The sequence below is a fragment of the Neolamprologus brichardi genome, chromosome 6, assembly GCF_056152115.1.
Source record: "Neolamprologus brichardi isolate AB-2024 chromosome 6, ASM5615211v1, whole genome shotgun sequence".
Lineage (NCBI taxonomy): Eukaryota > Metazoa > Chordata > Actinopteri > Cichliformes > Cichlidae > Neolamprologus > Neolamprologus brichardi.
Window position 1 is genome coordinate 15,113,089 of NC_142109.1, and position 23,301 is coordinate 15,136,389.

General features: G+C 38.5%; 1 protein-coding gene across 2 annotated transcripts in view; it reads right to left on the minus strand.

The window, feature by feature from the left end:
* tet2 (tet methylcytosine dioxygenase 2) overlaps nucleotides 1-23,068 on the minus strand; it is a 29,394-nt gene extending 6,326 nt beyond the window's left edge. Inside the window, exons 1-7 of one of the 2 annotated variants that reach the window (XM_035906336.2) lie at nucleotides 22,570-23,067; nucleotides 1,722-4,694; nucleotides 1,553-1,643; nucleotides 1,376-1,469; nucleotides 1,082-1,290; nucleotides 611-761; nucleotides 427-516 (exon numbers count right to left, since the gene is read on the minus strand). In XM_035906336.2, coding sequence (XP_035762229.2) covers nucleotides 427-516; nucleotides 611-761; nucleotides 1,082-1,290; nucleotides 1,376-1,469; nucleotides 1,553-1,643; nucleotides 1,722-4,650 — 3,564 coding nt within the window. In that variant the 5' untranslated portion in view covers nucleotides 4,651-4,694; nucleotides 22,570-23,067. Of the gene's footprint in view, nucleotides 1-426; nucleotides 517-610; nucleotides 762-1,081; nucleotides 1,291-1,375; nucleotides 1,470-1,552; nucleotides 4,695-22,569 lie in introns of both variants that reach the window. The other variant, XM_087841733.1, reaches the window with a different exon arrangement.
* Nucleotides 23,069-23,301: the final 233 nt, after the last annotated feature.

A 23,301-nucleotide genomic window follows, 5' to 3' on the forward strand; every position in this document is an offset into this window, starting at 1 on the left:
AAATACTGATCTTAAATCAAAAAATCTAGATGTGATAAAAGAGTTGACTTTAGGCTGTCATTGAAAGCAATAGTTTTTATTTAAAAAAAAATATGTAGTTGGGCTTTTTTTTCGTACTTTTGAGCTTTAGAGAATAAAGCACTGTACCAAAATGGCTGTAATTTTGAAAAAGTTGGAGTTTAATTTTTAAGAAACTCCCAGGATTAAAGTGGAAAGCCTTCACATCTTGATTCTTTGATTTAAAATCCCCTCCGGTGGATAAAATTCTCCAAATACTTCCCTGTTTGCAATTTGCATTAGCCACATATAAATATATGTGCAGTATGTAAATGTTAATTGGTTTAGGTTTTACCAGGTAATAAGAAACTGTATTTAAATTTTTTATTTTAGTTTAAGAAAGAAAGAAAAATATGTCCAGATATTCACCTGGTTTCCATAAGCTTCAGGTGCCATAGTTTTATACAAGGGAGCCAGTAAAGTTGCCAGATTTTGAAAGTTGCTCTCCACTCTCTCTTCCTAAATGGAAAAATGTAAGCCATTAAGATGAATAGCATGTCAGCTTAATCAAGGTAAACACAATGTGAATAATATTTTAAACTTCAAAAAGTACCTCCTTCACATCATCTCCAAGTAACTTGAATTTTCTTGGGACTTTGCTCCGGGCAAACTTGCAGCCATTGTAGTACATGCTCCAGGAACAGCCAAAGGAGAATGATGCTCCACAGGCTTCAGGATCTAATCCCTGGCATGCACATGTCCTCCTGCAAGGGCACAGCAAAAATTAGGACTGTGATAGTTAGAATGATAATCTCATGATCAAAGGGGAACTGGACTTGAAGCAAAAAACCAAAAAGTAATGAACAGAAATGCATAAAAGCAAAGGCATTAACTATATTTTCCATGGATGCAAAAAAACAAACAAACTGAAAACTGTTTGGTTTAGAGAATGGTGGAATTTTTTAGCACTGGCAAGAAAATCCTTAAGATACAGTTTCAGTTTTTATATTATATAAATATGTGATGGCAAATATTAGATAAAGTCTGAGTGGCTAAATGTGATTTACACAGTGGTGTCACTTACTCCTCATTGAGAGCACAGCGTCTCTGGGTGAGGGTTCCATGTTTTGTTAGAGTTTCACTTAGCTCGAGGTAGAGGCGGTCAGCTAGACTTGGCAGAATCCCTTCCCAAACTAGAATTACAACAATGATGCAGGTTGTTGCACATCTGTGGCCAGGGCGTTCCCGCACCAAAACCAATAGCTTTTCTTCTACACCGGATCGACGAATCACCTGAAATGATGAAAAGTATGGGAATATATGCACACAAAGATATTTAAGGGAAGTCTCAGGGGGAGTATAGAAAAATTATTTGTACCCATTTGGCTATGGGGCATCCTTGTGTACTTTTTCCTTCCTTCCCGGTGTATATTACTTTCTCAATTCTGATGGCGCGCCCTGTTAGGCCAGACCTTTAAAGCAGAATAAAAGCAATTGAATTAACACAGGTAAAACTGTAACAGTCATATTATTCCACTTCAGATTTTTTGTTAACCTTTTTTCCATCATTTCCCGTATGCCAGCAATGCTTGGTGCTGCCCCCAAGTGAGTGTAGTATGGGCCTTCATCCTTCTCACTGATTTGTTCTAGGCATAAAGCAAAACATATTAATATATACAATACAACTGGTCCATCCTGTTTTAGGCTGAACTTAAGAGACTTACCAACACAGTGGCAGGATGCAATATCATACTGTGTTTTCATTGGGGTGTCTAAAAGATTCTTTATAGGGGTATTCAATAGCTTCAAAGGAGAATCCACAAAACTTTGTAGAAGTTGTTCCTTCTTAGGGGTGGAATCAGGTGTTTTTTTAAGAACTTCAGTGGATGAGGCAAGTGCTGATGATTCTACTCCATTCACATCAGTTTTGGTTGACAGGATTGTGACAGGCCCAGAAGATTCTACTTTGACTTTATTCAATGCATTGATGACAATGGATTTTTTCTCAAACACAGGTGAAAGCTGGTATTGTCTCAGGCTTTGTTCCATAGAGGCTATGATACTTGCCTGCTTCTTACTTTGCTCACACAGAGATTGTTGGTTTTCCTGCTTAATTTGTATTCTACCTGCCTCTCGCATGTGTATCTGATGGTCATGGTTCTGTAACCCAGATATTTCAAATCTGGGTCCATTTTCCATTTTCACAGCTCTCGGGATATGTTTAGGGTCACTAGAGTTCTGAGGGGTTTGAGGAGAGCCCTGGCGTTCTTGCTTTTGTAACAGGTGCATACGTAGGGCTGCATGCCTCTGAAAGTCTACGTGGGGACCTGCCGGTCCCAGAGGTAGTTGAGGTCCCCTTTGGAACTGAGTGCAAGATGTCTTCAGCTGCTGTTCAGCTTTGGGATACATTTGTTTTGTGACCTGTTGGCTTAAAGCACCTTGTGGTAAATGAGGTTGTGACTGTGTGGAGTTTGGGGGAAAGTCCACATGGTTCGGCTGGTGGCAGTGGCTTTTAGGCTGCTGTGGTTGAAATTGCTTGAGGTTAGTGCTGCCTGAGTTTGGTGGATACCGCCTTTGATGTTGTGACATCTCTACTGTGTTAATATTACTAAATGTTGCATGGTCATTTTGCTGGACATGTTGGTTGCTGGATTGAGCAGGACCATTTCCAAAAGGCTGATTGGATTGAAGCAGCTGCTGACCTGGCTGAGGCTGACTGTGAGGTCTGTAACTGGGAGACTTTAGTTGCTGCGCTTCGAATTGTGGTGGCTGGGACATTGGCCGTTGGAGCTGACAGTGCTGTTGTTGCTGTGTTGCCAAAAACCCAGGTGACAATATTTCCTGGAGGTCATTGTCCTCACATAAGCGCTCTGACTGCATCTGGGAGTGGCAGCGACTGTCAACTTGTTGATTTTGAGTGAAGTTTTGCTGCTCTGACGTTTTCTGGGCTAAAGACTGCTGCATTTGAGCTCCTTCAGAATTTGATTGCTGCCACTCAGAGGCAGTGTTGTGCTGAGCTGAAGCACATTGAGTTTGCATTGGCAGATAATCCTGCTGTTTCTTCTGGAAGTTAGACCCCTGGCTGCCATCAGAGAAAACCCTCTGTGTCTGAAATCTTTGCGTTGGGTTTGGCTCAAACATCTGACCATGATCCGGGGGGTTAGCTGTCTGCTGTTCTGACATAGACTTAGTAGAGAAGTTCCTCCACAGATCCTGCTCTTGTGCCTGAGATGATGGGCCACTTGTTGGTGGCTGTTGGGAATGTGAAGAATTCAGTTCTCTCCAGCCTCTCTGGTTAGGGGTAGAACAAGATAAATTGGTTCTCTGCTGAGACATGTTTTCCATCCCGTTTTCTATACCAGTGTGGTGTAACTGTTGGAGTCTGGATCCCATGGGTCCCTGACTCTCAGCTCTAAGTGGGTTTACAGCATTTTCTTGAAAGTTCTGGGTTTGAATCCCATAGTGGCGATCCCTATCAGTGCCATGCTGCAGATGCTGACTAGATGTGTTTTCCTCACCTTGCCCCAGTTTCTGTGTCCCAGAACTGGGAAAGGACTCGTATTCTGCCTCTGCTGGCTGTAGGGAACTATTGCAGTTTGGAAAGGAACTGCCGTTAAACTCCTGGTGGGCTTTTACATATATGCCTTGATGACATGTGTCATCCTGATAACAATGCGCACCATTTGGATGCTGTTGTGGGATTTTGGCATTATTTGTAGACAGGATCATGCCTGACAGCTGTCCCAGAGCCAGTTCCTCACCAGAATAAGATGGTGTTGACTGCTGATGTTGTTGTGTCTGCTGGTCGTCTGCTCCAAAATTATTGGAGTATCCATTTAGTACATAGTTGACAGAATTATAATTGTTGCCTCCTTCAGTATTTCCAGATGCCTGAGCCTGCTGTTGCTGTGAGCCAGGCATCTGTGCTGAATTGGGCAATCCTGAGGTCATAGGGGGAAGTTGAGCACCTTCACTGGACAGTTTATCAGGCAGTGAATTATTGACAGCATCTAATTGTGACCCAGATGTTTGTGGTGCAATTGAGACTTGCTCAGGATAATACTGAGACAAAGTTTTCTCTAACAAATCACCTGGGGTGCTTTCTATGGTTGAGGGAGATGATACAGCACCATTTGGAACTTGTTTATTTCGTGGCACACAGAAAATATCTCTGTTACGAAAATTGCAGTTCCTGCTATCGAACTTAATATCTGACGTTTGGGAATTGCATCCAAATTCATTTGTTGTTGTCAGTTCAGGAAACTTTTCCAATAAATCTGAACTTATGTCATCCTTTCCTTTAATCTCAGAATCTATTTTTGTTTTCTTGGACTGATGGACCAATAAGGACTGTTCAGTAAGTGCATGCTTTAACTCTCCATTCATCAGTTCTCCATTCATGATGTAGGATCCTTGATCCAGCAACCCTTGTTCTGAAGCAGGGTTGTTGCAGTTCTCCCTGTGCCTTTTTAAATTGTTGGCATCAGTGCTGGGTTTATAATGGTTCCAGTTTTTATCCCCAGTGATCTGCAGAGAATTTCCCTCTGAAAACTGGCCTCCATTCTGGAGTTTATGAGGGATGTTGTGAGATGTGCCAAATTGCTCTAATATCAAACTTTCTTCCTTCTCATGTCTCTTCTCTTCTGTTTCCATCTGGCCTGCTCAGAGTCCATACACAAGGCTGCCCTCTGTCCGTCCTGAAAGACAGGAAGGAAATTGCTATTGAATTGATTTAAATATAAACATTTTTTTTTTTTAAATAAGATTTTTTGCTTTTTGCAAACGGTCATAAAACTATTGTGTTAAAATGATTAGTCCTCAGCAAAATTTGATTGTGCACCTATCCATTAGAAATACAGGCCAAGGTTAGGTCAGGGATGTGTCAACAGTTGTAATGCATTGTGAAAGCAAATGCGTCCATGCTAATACTAAAAGGACAAAAATGGCTGGGTGGTGTAGAGCAGCGTTCCTCTTTTTTGCTCCACGGACTGGTTTAATTTCAGACAATATTTTCATGGACCGGCCTTTAAGGTGTTGTGGATAAATACAACAAAATAAAATGATACGACCAAGACAAAAACTTTGGTATTTTGTAAATATAATAATAAACGCAAATTCATTGTGTCATTGTGTAAATTTATTAGCAGCATCCTCTTGAAATGTGCCAACAACTTTGAGAGTAACGTCCTCCTCTCTACCCCTTAATGTTCTCTGGTCTCTATGGTAACGCATAAATATTTCTTTCAAAATAACACAACTACAACATGGGAAAAGAGTTAACGATGAAAACCCTGAAAACCATAAATTTCACACCCGAGCCTCAACTCTCGCGGCCTGGGACCAAACGACTCACGGACCGGTACTGGTCCATGGCCCGGGGGTTGGGGACTGCTGGTGTAGAGATAGTGTAATATGCATTTGCCCTATATATAGTTCGATACCTTTTATTTCTGCATCCTAAACAAATGAGGGAAAATTGATTTACCCAAGAGCACCAGATTGATTTTTAAGTGTAGCCTTATTATTAGCCTTATTATTATGTTTTTGTGTAAACCTCTTCATCATTATACTGTAAAAATATAAAATATAAGTCTTTTCATTTCAGTCCTTTAACACCAACCATATTTATTTAAATATTTTTATGACTCACATTTACACTGCTAACAAACTCTTAGTGTTACTAAGTACTCTTAAATTAGAGGCCTATTTTTGAATATAGCACATAGTGTAATGTATTTAATCTGGGTACTGAATGTTTATCAGATGACAGCAGGACCTTTCATAGACTTCACCCCCCTCTGTTAGACTGTGAGTTACATTTTTGAACTGATCATGTCAACGAAAAGTGTCTTGAAAGTACTTGATCAGTTGTTCTGTGACATTTTAAGTGCAGGCTTGCCTATTAATGCGCACCTATCAGCCTATAAGCTCTCTTTCTAGTCATTGTTTGTACTTTTGATGCCATGTCTTGGATCAACTGCAGGCTTTTCATGGTGCTTTAACAGCTTGTTAAATTACAATAGTCCAGTCTACAAGTAACAAATGCATTAACTAATTTTTCAGTATCACTTTCAGTATGTCTCCCATTTCAGTTTCTAGTTATGAAAATGAGAGATATTTGTTTAGTTTAAGCAGTAAAGGATAAACCCTGGTCAAGATTCCTGTCAGTGTTGGTGAAAACCAGGATGATGCCCTCCAGTCTATGTATCCCTTTAGACACCATGTTTGTAAAATGTTTATGTTAAATACAATCACAGTTCAGTTCCAATAGACAGGCAGTCAGAGTTTTGTACTTTTCTAGTTTAATTTAAATTCTAGAGAATTATACCTATGTATAAAACTATGTTAATATTAATATATCAAGAGTATGAAGTAGAGGGTTTAGCAGCAAGCAAAAGTGATTCGAGCTGAACATTGATTTTTGTCTGCTGCTCTTAGTTATTAATGCATGTCACATCAACAGCATCTGCAAAACCACTGCAGTGCACAGGTACAATGAACTGCAGTCTAATCCATCATAATTATTAGAAACTCTTTTGCAGATGCCAATGGAATTTTTTTGAGAACCAAGAGGGGCCCTAATTCAGTATTAAAGTAAAATTGGATAAAGGAGAATAACTGAAGTAATCGATGACTGACACTGAGTTGTCTTGTTACCCAGTTGTCTTTTTCTGAATATCTACAATCAGGGTGAAGAATGCTAGTTGCCAATGCCGGGTGTGAGACAATATCTTCAACAGGACAGCACCGATCTAATGAAGTTAAAATTGTTTTAGATTTCCAAGACTTAGAAATGTAAACTATTTACTTACAACATATAAACACATAATACACTTAAAATAAGTAAATGTCGCAACAGATGCCAGTTGCTATGGCTATCTTAAAATGTTATAATAATACCATACTAACATAATTGTATCCAGCTTTAGATTCACACAAAAGCAGTCTTGTTATTGTAAACCAACTATGAGGTTCACTATAGGTATTGACTGAAGTCTGGGGAAGCAGGAAAGGGAAAAAATGCTAAATAGGAGAGGTACTATAATTATACTCCATCACTGGGCACAATTATAACATCTGGAACCTGTTAGAGCTACAGAACAGCTGTTGTCATTCAAAGAACTTATGTCCACAGCTTTATAAACTTTGAAGCTCATTAAATGTAGAAGGAAAACCTCTGTCGTTCACATAAACACATGCAAGGCTCAGTAATTTAGGCAAATATCTTAAATTTGTGTCATTTTAGTCAAATATTTAATATATCCAATCATACATAATGACACTCTGTCTGGTGTATATTCTTTTAAGGCTTTAAAATCAAGTTCCTGTGGTAACAGCTTAAGAAAGTTTTGGGTGAAAAACTTTTTCATGTTTCAAGAAAAAAAATGTGACTAGCTTTTTTAAAAAGTTCCTCAATTCATAAATAGTTAAAAACTAAATAGATCAAGAATGAAGAAAAAAAATTACATGTGACCCACTCATTTGGACCAAGATGATAGGAAACTGCCAGGCCAAGCTTAGTCTGGAGAAGCTGGTTATCATAATGATCTTCTATCACTCTTCCAAGACATTAGCAGCCCTCCAGACTGCCAAATTTAGAGCGTTAAACCTCCTACTAACAAGCAAGGCTATTACAAGGTTCCTAAAAGATTCCACTGTTGTCACAACAGAGCTGCCAGTGGCTGGTTAGCAGGTGGAAAGGGGAAGCAACACACTAGAGAGATGAACCTCAAAGGTGTCTTTTTGACAACTTTGATTATTTTATGTATAATTTTTTGAAGATTTTTTAGAACTTCATTGAAATTTATATTTGCCATTTTGCAAGTTTTCAACACCCAGTCGACAGTTTAAAAAAAAAAAAAAAAAGGAAACGAAACAACTGAAATCACAAGCTTTTGCCACTTATGTACCACTAGTGGAAACAATAAGTGATTTCAATTGCAGACCTTTACGAGCAATCAATATCATAACCTTTATAATGGCTATACTGAAATACGCAACTCCAAAGTAGAAACTTCCGTGTGATATATTGAGATGAATCTGTGGTCAGTGAGATAAATCTTACAAAACCTTTGACACTTAAATTTGTGATCTCCAGTTAACTCACTTGGATGAATGTGGTCATGAATTGATCTGTTAACGTCACATTGATGTTAACAGGGAAATTTACAAGCAGAGTAGAGAACAGGCAAAAATCTTTGGCAACACAATTACAGCAGTTCTTGTGAGGTATAGAACAAGCTACAGTAACACCAGCCAGAGGTGCAGTGGCATGACCATAGACAGGTAAGTGCTCCAGGCTCAGCACAGGGGTTATCAGTGTAATTCAGAGGTACTGTGAAAACCCCTGCAGACTTTGTACACACAAAAAAGAAAAAGGGGTGTTGAAAAGATGACATTTTAAGTGACACTATGAAATAAAAATACTGACTGACAAGATGGCTCACTGCTAGCAAAACGGTGGACTGTTCTAGCATGCTAACATGTCACAGAAGAATATTTAGAAGAAAACTGTTTGGCCAACTGAGTTTATTGAGAAATGTTTGTCCAACTGGCAGTTTTAATACTGTGGTTGACAGAGTTTATCATCATAAATAAACAGAAGTACTGAGATAAAAATTAGTCATGAAAGATGCACTGACTCTTCTTGTATTAAGTTTCTACTGTGGCATTTTTTGTTTTGTTTTTTTTCCTACTGGTCTATGACTAAGGCAGAATGCTTTCTATAAAAATAACTCTGATCAGAAATGACACTGAACCCATTTAGGATTATGTCATAGGTATTAAAACCAAGGTATTGTTATTTTGACAAATGAGGACAGTAAGATCAATAAGCTTGGCTGTTTATGATGAATGGCAGTAGGTCTCTGCATCTGGAAGGCATTCTCATTTATGCAGCATTTCGATTTTGTCATCCATAGCAGCTTATCTGCTAATCTTACAAATTCTTGTTTGGATCTGTTTTTTACTGTGCAGTTTGCTACAAAAAACAAAACAAGACTCAAAACGTGAGAGATGATAATAATCTCTGAAAAGTACGGAGAGTACTGCCTAAAGTTACTGCCTACTTAACAATCTCTGTTTGAATGAGTAACAATGTAACACTTCCTTTAAAAAAAAAAAAAACAGAAGTATTTCTCTCTGGATTTGTACTTGAATTACTATTGCACCGGTATTTTTAACTCTTTTAAATAAAAATCATATTTTAAAACTTGATTTTTAAAAGATGTCTCTGTGAGGCAGACAAATGACGGGAACCCCCTGACCCCTTGTGACTACTACTTTGTTTTTCTGGGTCTCACAACAGTCTGTAAATCAGTAACAAAGTCAAGAGTTGAACACTGGCTCAAAGCCGCTTACAGTGCGGCTCTATTCCTGCGGGACACTCCAGGGTTTACAACCGACCAAGTTGAGCCAAGCAGCTTGTCACAGTAGGATACACCCACACTGGTAACAAAAAAATCTTTGCAAACCCAGAACAAAGCCAGAGATCCCAGCTGTGTGTGCGTCTATCTTTCGTACAAACATAAAAAACACACATAACATCCATGCAAAGTTGTAGATCCTGCTTCTCCTGAGTGCTTTAGCAGATTTGAAGTGTTGGCTTCATCCTGTTAACTATTTGTTAGATGTGATTTATGGAAAGATCTATTTTTGGTCCGGACGTAGAGCACTAAACTAAGCTGAGGCATAGCTTTGCGGTGACTTTAGTGTGGATGCCTGCTGGGAGTTATAATGCTTTGATCTATTTTGGTTTTCTTTCTTATAGCTAATGTCCACCAGGGAATGAGCACTCTGTTTCAGTTTATGATATGACTCAGCTTACATGACTGGAACTGAATACCCAACAGACCTTTGTTGTCATTTTCTTTGTTCCTATTTACTGTCGTTTGGTTTCTTTTTGTCTGCCACAGCCTTACCTCTGCCCTGTAATTACGCTTCAGGTTCATCTTTACTTATGTCTCCCATTCATCTGCTCCCTGCCATCGAACTAGTACAGTTAAGAACAGCCGTTGTACATAGTTATTACCTATGCAACTATGCATTTGCTGCCATTAATAGATGGCAAGTTGTAAAGTGCTTTGAAGCCCATAGACAAGAGTGGACTTATGGACACAGTGGGACTAGTGTTGCAAAACAATGGAGGCAGTTTACACAAGAGGGTGGCTGTTAATGCACAGTTGGAGTGGAGCCTTATCAGTAGCCTGAACAATCAATATTTTTCTTTAAAAATAAAGGATTTTGGTTTGCTAAGGAGAGTGTAATTTTAGCCTATCAGTCAACATGACAAATGATCTCTCTTTTTTGCATTAAATTATGTGTGTAGGGAATATGCAGTCTGTAACACATTGCTTTGTCTTCATAGCACAAGTGCAACAGTGTTAAATACACTCAACTTCCACTGTGTTTTTGTTATTCCCAGAGTGAGCGAGTGAAATATGAGAACTGCCATAGTAGATGGGGTTTGTTTGGCGTGACTTGGCAGCCATATGTGACATTCACCTCCAACGACAGCTGCTGGAAGACTCAGGTCTCTGCGCTTTAAGCTTTAGACCTAGGCAGCAATGCTAAGGAGCCTTGCTGTTAAAGAAAGCAAGATGTGTAGCAGACCTGTAAATCAAATACATGCTTGCCAAGCCACACCGCACTTTTGTAGAATAGTCCCAAGAATAAGCCATAATCTCAAGTGCACATTTCCTTTTCTTTGTTGAAAAGAGTGCATTTGTAATTTCCTGCTTTAAAAGATAAGAACCTTGAGCATGCACCCAGGCTAAAGACTATACATTTTCTGACTGTGTAATAAAGAGAAACCCTACATGCTCTGTGAACTATCTTGTAAAAAGGAAAGATATATATATATATTTTTAAATTCTATCTAATATCTTCTAACTGAACCATTGCTTCACTATTGCAATGTTGCTTCCTCTTCTTTTAGCCACAAGTATTGATACTGAGTAGATTTTAAAACATTTGAAAGCAATGATAGCATGCAAATTGAAATCCATTTCTTTCATTGTGTGTATAAGATGACTTTGCCTAACTGGACTCGACTTCAGTTTTGCTGCATATGAGAATGTGTGACAACATATTTTGAAGAATGTCTGAAGTATTTTTGAAACTTCTAACAGCTGTATATAATAATGACTCTGAAATATTGTATATGGTATAGCTATAGCAATTTATGCCTATATCATTGCACAGGACAGCCAGCCATTTCCTCTTATGCATATCTTTTAGGTGGATGGTTTAACTCAAATTATTTCCACATAATTGCAGAAACATGAGATTTCCCTGCAAAAAAACTGCATGGTAGCGTGATGATAAATGTTACTTACATTTAATGTTATTTGATCAGAGAGTGCTGCCAGTTAGATGGGTCAGACTATAGGCAGCTCAACCGTGAGTGAAATCTCATCCTTAGCAACGCTTTACCGGGGTAATTAGGTCAGATGACTTGCATTCTACAGCGATCAAATCCCTGATGTAAATATAGAGCCGAACTTGCTGTTCTACAAACCCAACAACCTCTAGCAACTCAGCATTCCAGCTTACAATGTAAACAAGCAGTTATTTTCCTCTAATATGCAAACAATCTTCTTTTTTTTAAACTCCAAGCTTGAAATTCATCTAAGGTTACTAAAGTTTTTGCAGAAATATCATACTCTCAATCTTATTATTATTTGTTATGGGTTATTTTGGGTCTACTTTTTAATACCTCATCAATAAATGGGCAAACACAAGGAAACTCTTATCAACAGAAGGAGTTGTCTCCCTCAGAGAAAATATTTTTACAGATAAACTGTGATGGACTGAAAAGTGTAGAAAACCAGAAGAGACACATCAATTCATAAGGCACAATGTGAGGTATTGTCCCTCAAGCATGTGTTGTTAACGATGGTCAAATGTTCATCAGGCGCAATAGGACAGATGTTATGTTATGTTCTTGTATTGCACCCCAGAGTCTCTTTATCCGGCATCTCACACTTGTGATTTATGTCACATGGCTTGCTCACTCAGCGTGTACAATGCACATCCCACGGTGATTTATGCTTTGTCCCTCTCATTCTTTCTATCAGTCTGAACAACATATGACACTTTTTTTTAATAAGAAACAAAGGGCCCCCCTGTGTCTGCAGTCAGAAGGCATTTTAATGTTTTCAGTGCTTCTATCTTGTTGCTACACATGAAGGGAGCTTAACGAAACTGGCATCTACACTCAGATAGGACACAAACCTATCTAAACATTTTAAACAGGAAAGTAAAATTAGGGTCGAAAACCTAGATAAAAGTAAACCTCGTGTACTTGTCGGACCTTTGTTGCCATATTTCAGTTTCCTGATTTCGACACAGCTGAAACCAATACCTAAAACCACCTTTTGTTACACACTTCGGTCTCTTTATAGAGTGTGAGGTACTGGCCTGTTACTTAGCCTGTTACGATAACGCTGTTTCTGTTCACATACAAATAAGCACATTTACATCACACTACACACTAAGTACATTTGAGTTGTTAGAATGTAGCACTGTTATAGGTTGGTGTAGAGAATGAACCTTTAGAAAGTCTTTTCTGCTAATGCATCTGTCTAATGTTTGGCAGATAGAAAGTTTCTGTTAAGGGTGATCTTTTGAGCTGGTTATAGAGCAGATGCAGATACATGTGAAGGTTATTACCAGGAATGCAGAGGCTTGAGGCTGTGAGTTGCTGATGGGACACATATTGGTTCCATTAATGACAACAAAGGTTGCTGCAAGGCTTTGCTGCATGGGGGTAGCAACTGACTTTGAATGGTACAACTTCAGGTCTATTTTCTTTTTTCCTCAGCACAGCATTTACCTGTTGATACTGTATATGACAAAATTGTGATGTACAGATGACTGTATCACATGGCATCCTGGAGTGAGAGATCTGGGTTTTTTTTGTTTTTGTTTTTTTTTAAATTCTCGGTTTCTCATTCCTGAGTAATTAACCACAACCAGGGCAACAGTGGAGGTAGAATCCGGTTATCGAGAGGATCAATCATGATGAATAAATTACTCATGCTCACATATGACACGCTTACCTTTAAATATGACACAAAACTGTCTCTACGTTACACTTTTCTAAAGTTCACTTTGATGGGGAATTTACATCGATGCATAAATGCAAAGACATGTAAATAAAAGCATAATCCTTTTGTTTTTTTTAACGGAATCTTAAGCCAAGATTATTAGAAATCAGACACATAGATGGCATAAACTTTTGTTCGTAATTTCTTGGCCAGAGAGCCTCCTCCCCATCCATATGAAGAAGGGATCTGTACGATCTACATTGTTCTTGATGTCTAATGCAAGGCAGATGTGGCATACTTGTGGAGATTCCTAATGCAGTCTTTGTGCTCTTACAGCTTATTGTCTCGTTGCCTTTTTTGGTTATATTTAAACATAACTACCTAACTATAGTTTTATTTGTGAGAGGAAAATTTAAACTAATCAAACTTAGTGTAATTCTTTTGAATGGTAAGATGTTGTTTCCTACATTCAGTTCATGTAGCAAACCAGCCCCCTAATCTAATGTATGCTATATAGTACAGATATACACAGGACAAATCAGGTTATATGTGTTCTGCAGAAATGCCATAGACATATGCAAAAACCAGCAAACAAAAACAAATGAAAAGTAAGTCTGTAGCATGCAGCATTCATGAGATGGTATATCATGCTGAAACTGATGACTGTAATTGATGCAAGATAGTAGACTTCCAGTGAATGATAATTGAACAGCAAAGCCATAAATGCTATTTCTTAATATCTAAATATTTAAAAACCTGAACACACACTCGAAGGTCAGTCAGTTTTTAAATTCACTGTTTTTGGCAAAGGGCAAACATTATGTATTATTTATTTAAATATGTACACCACCTGACACTACTTAGGCACATCATTTACTTTAGATGAGCCCGAAATCATCTAGCTGGAATATATGCAAATGGTTAGACAAGTAAAACTGGAACGATGTACAATACCTATTCAGTTAACTTCTCCCCAAGGGAAAAATACAAACCTAGGGAGGGAAAAGATTAATGGATATCACCTGCATGGCCATTCATAATTATAATCACTCTCACTGCTAATTCAAGACTAATTCAAACACTCATTTTTTTAAACTTTTTTTTTTTTTTTTGCTGATGGGTGAGGTTTTATGTCTTGACTCTTTTTTCCAGAGAAACTGTGTTCCCCCTTATATTAGACCCAAAGCATTTAATAGATATTATTATTTGTAATTCTTTTACTGGGTCTAATTGTGGGTTAAATCTGAGGAGTAGCTGATGATTTGTTTCTTGTGGTTGACAGTGTCATGAGTAACTCAAGTTGTTTTTTGAAGGTGTTAAACCCCATCTTTGAACATTTCTGATACAACTAGTTTAGCTGGTATTCTGGGAATATGACAAACACATGCAAAACATTGTGTGGGCATGTTTTACTTTTGTCTTCCATTTGACTCACATTGGGCCTGAGTAAACTATTTTTACTGTTATTAATTTTGCTTCAAATGTAATTGTATTTTTAATATGTGTATGTATTTGAGTTAGATTTAATTTAGACCCTTTTCTAAACACTTTGTTAAGGTGTGATTGGCAGCAATTACAGTCTTGAGTGTTTTTGAGTAAGATGCAACAAACTTTGCACCATTTGGGGAATTCTTTCTTTTCAGATCTGTGAAGGTCATGAAGGTTTAATGGGTACTGTCAGTAGAGAGAGATTCTAGTTCTCTACAGGTATACTTAATTTGATTCAAGTGAGGTGTCTGACTGAGCTGGAAAAACTTGAATCTGTTCATCAGGCCATACAATCTTGCTTCTCAAGTCTCAAGTTTCTCAAGTCTCAAGTTTGAGAGCGACATCAACTGAAATTTCAAGTTGGATTTAATGAGAATTTTGTCACCAATGACTCAGCAATAAAGCGCAGATATTCAATATTCATGCTCACAGAGTCAGTTGGATTGCTATAAGTTTTTTCCATTTTCACACAGTGGCGCTCAGTCAGAGTAACAATGAGATTCTTGGTCATCCTTCACTGTTCTTGCTCTGAATATTTTCAAAGTGCACTGTATTAATTTTTAGCTACTGGGTTGATTCAGTATTAACCAAATGGTCAACTGCCCATGATAATAGACAATAAGGTCACAGATCATGTAAATTATCTCTCACACCTCAAGAATGAATTAACAAGTATAGCCATTGCAAACACTGTATTGTTTTATGGCAGCCATTCAGGAATCAGCAGTCATGTACTCTGCCTTGTGTTATTTGTGGCCACCAATAGCAAGTGTCACAATATTTTCCTTAAAAGCTGCATGCTTTTTTATACAAGAGTCTGTATTCATTCAGACCAAATCTGTTCACCCACAGCCTTCCCTCCAACAACGTTTCACTAAGTCTTTGATGTTGTTTACCTTGACCTCAGCATTGAATATTTCTCCCAGACGAGTCAATCCTGAAAGTTGCAGTTGAACTTGATGCCAGATGTCACTCCAAAAACTTTTTTAGCCTTTATTTTTCCAGTTTAGTCAGCACGTGTGCTACAAAGAATCCTTGCTGGGCTCTGAGGCTGACACATAGTGTCTAAATCTTTTTTGCCATCAAGCTGGATCACATGGACACTGAAGACATTGGCTTCTGAGCGTACAAAGCCACTGACCTGCGCCCAACCCCTCACAGTGCTACACTCTTCCTTCCAGAGGGCTTGTCTCTATTTTCTCTCTCCAGCCCTTTGTCTATGCAACAGTCAATATATCTGACTAACTTGATGAACTGCACAGAGAGCAAAAGTTAATTTCTGAGTGCATGGTAGCCACGGCAACGTCCTATGAGCGCTTCAAAGCCCATCTGGGCTAACCATTACCCTAGCATGGCTGACTGCAGAATAGGTTGCATTGCCGTGGTGCACACGTGTTCTTTATGGGTTGATCCTGCCAGTAATTCAACTGTGCCACATATTCAGAGGCCTACATTTGTATCTGTGTCAATCAGCACATTTAAAGGTCAAGTTTAGATATGTTGTTTAAAATGGAAATACCAAATTATGTTAAAGTGAAATTATTCATGATTGAAGTTTAGAATAATCTAATCTTAGAATTGAGAAATTCTATTGTTTTTCAAAAATAAATGCTTACTTTAAATGATGAAATGACAAAAAAGTAGAAATACTATAAGTGTTTAGAAACTAGGGAGAACAACTGTTCACATTTGACCAGTGATTACTCTGGACTTGCAAGCTGGTCAGTTTAGCTCCTAGACACGTTTACTCTTTTAACCATGCTGGTTTAATATGTGCAGAACATGGTTTAGCATTTTCTTGTTAAAACAACAAAAGCCAGATTTTGGATCATGCAATGCGCTTCTCTGGAACCTATCTACCATTTAGCATTCATGGTTTCTTTTCTCTATGAAGTCATTTGCTTCCCCTATCCCAACATTTCTGAAAATTTTCTTTAAACCCATTCATCAGTTTTGCTATCTATTATGGCATCTTACCACTATTTCTAGTTTCATAGATTTAAATGATATAAAAATCATTAAATTTTGATTTTATTAATATATAGCAATTTTTTGTAAAAAGTTGCAAATGTTAACTACTAAGTGATTTTCCCGCTTAATTTTTTAAAATTCATATCCAATATAATTTAGCATGATCCATAAAGCCTAGAAGGCTTCTAGACTGTTTGCAGTATTCAAATCCAGACCAGCTTGCGGTTGAACAGGAAGGTGGACAGTAAACAGAGCAAAATGCAGAATTATTATTTGAGGGAAAGTACACAAACATGGGGGTAAAGGGATCGTAAGTGGATATCAGTGCAAAATTCGGTTTCATTGAAGTTTGTGTTTTCTTTTCTTTTCTTTGTCATGACAAACTAAGGCAAGTTTGGCAACAGGTTCTTTCGTTTTACTTTAATAAATGTGTTGCCAAAAATATATCACAGGAGGGTTAACAGTCATTTTGCCTGAGAAACATTTCTACATGCTCTCTAGTTTTCTGGAAAGCTTTTGAGATGATCCCTCATTGGTTTCTAAGCAGCCTGACCTAAGCCGCTGTTTTCTAAGCTCCTTCTTTACCTTCACTCAGTAGGAGGCACGTGACTCATTGAATGGGAATCACAAATCCTTTTGAGAGGAATATTTTTGTGTATGGAGTATGGGTTATATTGCTAAGTATAGCCCCTGTAAACAGTGTATTGTTTCAGTGTTTTCATAAACATTTCATTAAATTATGGCAGTCCATTACTTAAATACTGCATTTTTTTGTAGGCAAGAGTTTGTATTCTTTCAGGACAAGAGTTGAAGTCATACTTTCAACCTTTCCTATCATAAACAAGTGGATGAAGCCCAGTTCAGTTATCACTGGGCACTATGGCTCAGAAAGACTGCTGCAATTGTACATTCCACTTAGGAAACCTAATATTAAGCCACAGCCACTCTAACTCCCCAGAACTGGTTAGTGATGTCACTCAAAGCCTCTGGTAGGCTTACACTTTTAATAGCAGTCTTCGCCAGCTGTCTACTTTTATGCTTCTTGTGTAGACCACAGGGGGTCTTTATAGTGACAGCTCGCAGCAGTAAAATGGTTCATATCTAACATCCATTTTGGAAGAGGGCAAGTAGTAATCAAAAGCAACTGTTTTAACCATTTTGGACCTCCTTTAAATTGTGCTATAATGACAAAGCTTTGCAGATTTTGATAGTTTCAGCACTTTTTAGATATTATTACTAACCTTTGAAAAATAAAATTATAAAAAAAACAAAAGATGCAATTTGACAGGCAAATTCTTTTCCAATAAATAATTCTGAATTAAACCTCCACTTTTTGGTTGATTTCATTTAACTGGAAGTGAGCAATGATGGGGAATCTGAGTGGTGGTATAGTGGTTACAGCGGTGGTGTGTTGGTTTTCCCAATTTCACACAGGCCAAAGACCTGGATTTTACGTTAATTGGTGATTATAAATTGGCCACTAGTGTGGATGATTAAAGTATGTATGCATATGGTTTATCCAGTTTTCACCATCATTTTCAGGAGTTATTGTTTCCTGGTTTTGCTTTTATCTGCAAAGATTTTCATGTCAAGCATTAAGAGATGCCATGTGCATGTTTAAAGGGAATTGCTAGGCTTCTCTTGCTAATAATAGTAACAAAAATGCTAAGTACTACATTGCAACTTGGTGCTCTAAATTGATTAATGAATGTATCCAGGAAATATTTAATGAATAATCCAATTAAGCATGCAGGACTGTGCAATGGAGACATTACTGTGGACTACACTGTGTCCTCAACGGTATCTGCGCCCATGTGATGGTTTTGTAAGCTGCAATCACAAAAAAAGCTTACGGCACGTTTAAGGCCTCTTTAGTCTCCGGACTTGATGCTATTAGAATTGCACGAGAGCAATGTAGAATGGCACAAAGAAAAAGACCTGCTCACAGTCTCGCCACAGTCTCAGGCAAAGACGCCAACAGTGACTGAAGTGACTTTTGAATTTCTTTTTCTATTCTTAACTTCTGTCAGCGCAACCAGCGACAACAGTATTTAAGAAGATCATCCAAGCGTAGGAGGAGCGGCCTGGCGAGAAGCGGGAAGAGATGCTATTCGCTTAGGGGTGGTTACATAACATCTCACTTGCCTTCCTCGCTGCGGAATGCCGGGATAGTGTTTGTAAACAGAACGGCCATGTGCGTGTTCACGTGGAGGAAGCTTTTGAGTCCCTGCCCTCTCTGTCTCACCCCTGAGGTAAACCCTGACATCGATATACGCTCACAGGGCCAGCAACCCTCTCTCCGGCCCTGTGCCACTCAAACGCAGTCTTATCTCTCTCAATCGATAATTAAACGTCAACTTGGCTAACGGCGCACCGCTTCGTAGTAGGAGGCTATGAGTCATATTCATAGCATATGTTGGTTATGAATATCTTTTTTTTTTCTTTTTTATCTCAGACCAGATCATAGTTACTTTAACAAGTTAGGGCCATCTGGTTTGGTGGTCTTATTAGTGACATATTTTTTTGATCTGGCTTCAGTTAATAGACATTGTCTTACATAATGCAGTTTATGTTCAATCAATAGTAAAAGTAAAACAAACACCATACTAAAAAAATGGCAAAGCTCTACAGGTTTCACTGATGCTAAAACAATGTGAACATTTTTGCAGCAGTAAGTCAAAACACACTTCATGATAAATTGCGTCCAACTGTAAATGCACTGTCACTCATTTGAACATTAAGATATGTTCAAATGAGTGACAGTGTTCTCACAGAGTGATCCCACTGTTGAAGCATCTGATAGTGGCTTGCTGCTACTCCCTTGCTCTCTATAGGAAAACAAAACCCCAGCAGCAGACAAAAGGGAAAATCAATATTGCAGAAATCAATACAACACTCAGTATCTCGCCATTTTGTCTTAGGAAAGCAGCTGAGCTATGGCCAGCCAGGTGTAGTGCAATCTAAAATGTCTAGCCTGCCACTGGACCTGTTCTGTGTCATTTGTGAAATGGCTCCTGGTTGGAAAAATAATACATGGGTTGGATAGGGCAGGGTCAGAGGTGAGGGCTTGGGTAAAGGCTTGAGTATTTTAAGTAGACAGCATTGTTGTGGAATGCTATGGCAACTGGACATTCTTCCCAAAGGTGATATTGTGTTTGCCCCAGGAGTGACATAAAGGGAACTTAAGACCATGACGAACTAGCAGTCCATCCGTGAGGCTTTATCTGTAGGTGTGGATAGATGAGAGAAACTATGTGCATGTGATTGATCTATATGGCCCTTCCCCCACTCAGCCCCCTGTAGCCCTATTAATGCTTTCATGCCTTTTCAGCTGCTGATGTAACAGCAGCAATGCAGAGAAATATAAAACTGCAAAACTATTAGATGGTGGTTGTTTTTCATTCCTTTTATTATGTAGCATTAGTTGTGCAGGTCAGGATTAGCACATATAAATCCTTTGCACAGTCCAGCTGAACAGAAAGACAAACATGGGATAGATCCACATTGTTTTTGTTATACTTAGCATCCACACTAGTGCACATTCTTGGATGTTGTGAAAGCTTGCTGACCCAGTTTTAGTTTGAAAACTTGAAGGGTCAGTTGCATAAAGCTGACACAACCCCTGTATATCCACAAAGGTGGTATTTTATACATTTCAATAGCGGCTTATGCATTTTACATTTGCATATATAAACACTCCATTGCAAGTTATTGAACATGGCAATAGCTTGAAATTCAGTCACACACAGCAGATGACTAGAAAAGATATACACACCAGACATAAATAATATTTTTGTATAGTGGTCTGAGCGCCGGAATTGCAAACAGAATAAAAACAAAATAGAGAGCGAACTAAGTGCAGATATAGCCACAAGTTATAACATCAGACAACTGAGATTAATAGTGCGCTCTCATAGCAAGAAATGAACTGGGTTCATTTCTGTTCATCAAAGTACAATGTCTGGTATTTCAAATGACACACTAAGCATTATCTGCAGTCTGTTAGTTTATGTGGGGCAATGGGATCACCGTACACACTTACACACACAAAGGCTTGGCTCACCTGATCTCATGCAGTCACAACATTCTTTATGAATGCTACAGAGAGCACTCTTGCTTAAGAACTTTTGTTGATGCTACAAAGCCAGTGGCCGTGCTCATCGTGTCAAAACACAGGCATGGTATTGCGCAAGAGGTGTATACCACTACTGCTGGTTTTAAACTTTAGCAACGACTCTGTGACTTAAATAGTATCCTCTTCTACTAACACCAGATATGTTTTTAAAAGTTGTACCACAGTGCAGGAGCTGCATGGCCTGCATCGACAATCAAAGGAAAAAAACTACTACTTTGTAACCAAAACATAGAAAATGTCTTTAGTAATTTGACAAGGAGCTCCACTGGCCCTTTACCATCTATTTAACCTCTTTTAATCTTGCCCTTATGGAATAGTCAGTGTCTGAAAACTTTCGTGTTGATTTAACGATAAAAACCGAAGCACAAGTTCTTCAGATAGCCTTGTTAAAGTGTGGTGCCAAATTAAATGTCAGTCATTAGTCTCCATCTTGCTTTTGTTTAATTTGTACCCTGAGGCCACATGGCTATCTGACGACTGCAGTTAGCGCAATACACAAGCCTAGCATGGAAGCCTCCGAAATATTTTTGTTATACTAATGAGCCATTCAGATGTTAATCTTAGGTGAATTCACATACACAAGCAGAAACAACAAATAATTATGCATTCGATAATTAATAGGAGACTTGGCGTCCTATAATAGAGCTCAATTTACATGTATTTAAAACTATGAGGATTTATACATGATCGTGTTACTGCTATCATTCTGTTATTGTACTTACTTACTGTTAATTTGCGATTCATACAAGGCAACATAGCTGTTTTTTTATTTCAATTCCTTTAAAATAATGACATTTCATACACCCTGAAAGTCACAGGCACAATCTGCATTGTGTTGTCAATAATCTTTGTCAGCAGCTATATCCAAAACCTACAACACCCTGTTAGCTGTGACAGCTTACTCCTTGTAATGCATTAAAATAGACATAATAGTCTTGCAAAGTCACCAAGTTGGTCAGTTTTTTTAGAATTAATGTTTGTTGTTGCTCCCTGATAACAACCTTGTGTTTAGTGTCAACTTCAAAAGGAAGTAAGGGAAATCTCCAGAATTACCAGTCTTGTTCGCCCACTTAATGGTGCAGTTGGATTGAATTTCATTTCCTTCATAGCTTTCTGACCTTGTCCACCTACACTACGCTCTGCCACCACAATTCTAATTTCCTTTGCTTCTCCTTGGGATTTGCCTTTGTGTCTGCTCGTCATTCAGTGGTGAAGGCAATGAAAGCTGATTCATATACACAAAGCCAGAAGCTATTTCAGCTCTGCTGCCGTGCAGACTCTGTGCACTTACTACTGGACATGCTTAGGTTGGACTTTTACTCTCCTACTGAAGGCTGAACAGAATAAAAATGCACATATACATCAGTGAGTAAGGATTGGGGAAACCAAAGTGGATAACTACCTAAATCAGATTTAATTAAAAAAAAAAAAGACAATATAATCATAATTATGATTTTGTAATAGTTGTCAATAACACATATATGCTGCAAATGTGTTTTGACAAATAGGAAGTCACTTATACAAAAATGTTTGTGTTATATTACATATTGAATACATTTTTAATGTGTTTAGGAAAAAGCCAGGGTTGAATAAAGGTAGTGTCACACAGGCATTTAAATTATGCTTTTAAAAAAACTAACTCCTGAACAAGTCCACTGTTTTCTATAATGTATTCAAATGCAGCAAGAAGCACACACAGGAAAACACAACTGCTGTCTTTCAGTTTTAGCTGGCACAAAAAAAGAAAGAATTTGTCAGCCATGTTGGAGTAGCTTTATCTCATATCGCCCCCTTATTATGTTGGCTCTTGCTTTTTACGATGTGGGGCATCTGCTGTACTTCATCTGACTAAATACCACCAAAAACACACACAAGGTTACAGGGGGGAAAGGGCTAAACGGATTATTAAGGTGCCAAGCCAGTTCTCACCTGCCTTTCACGTCCCTCCACTTTGTAGAAATTCCAACAAACCGTCTGGATCTCCTCTTTAACAAATCCTAAAGGCAGCCATCTTGCCTCCTTCTGTTCTTCTATGAAACAGACTATCCTCCACATCAATATTCATGGAAACCAGTCTGACGTCGGCTCTCATCATCAGGAGAAGCCCGGGTGTCGCTGTTTGGCAGCCTCAGAAGCACACTCATATGTGACTCCCGTAAGGCAGCAGAGGTACAGAAATTGGACACGATGCTGTTTGGAGGTCAGGAGGAAAAGCCTTGCTTTGGTGTCTACCTCAAATAATTACAAAATCGCCTTCTTGCTGAGACCTTCCCACACAAAGAGGCAGATTTCCTTCCCCCCTATGCTCCCTCCTTTTTCTTCTTTCCTCAGCCGTACACAATAGTGAACACTAGGATTGCCCCGAAGAACTGGAGTGGATCCGGATTCTGGATTTGAGACAGAGTATACTTTTCTGTTGAATATTGCACTGGTTTCAGCTATCTGACTGTGGCAGTGTAGAAAATGTCTCCACCCACTTCCTTTTTTTTTCAGACAGGAAGCCAAGTGACTAAGGGGTTTTTTCCCTCCCTTTTTCAGTTTATCTCTTTCTTTTTCTGTCATAGCTTGCAGAAATTTCCCTCAAATGTAAGAGCACTCCCTTTTTGAGAACACTGCAGAAACAACAACATGTGGCCAGTTATGGAGTCCAACCGGTTGAGC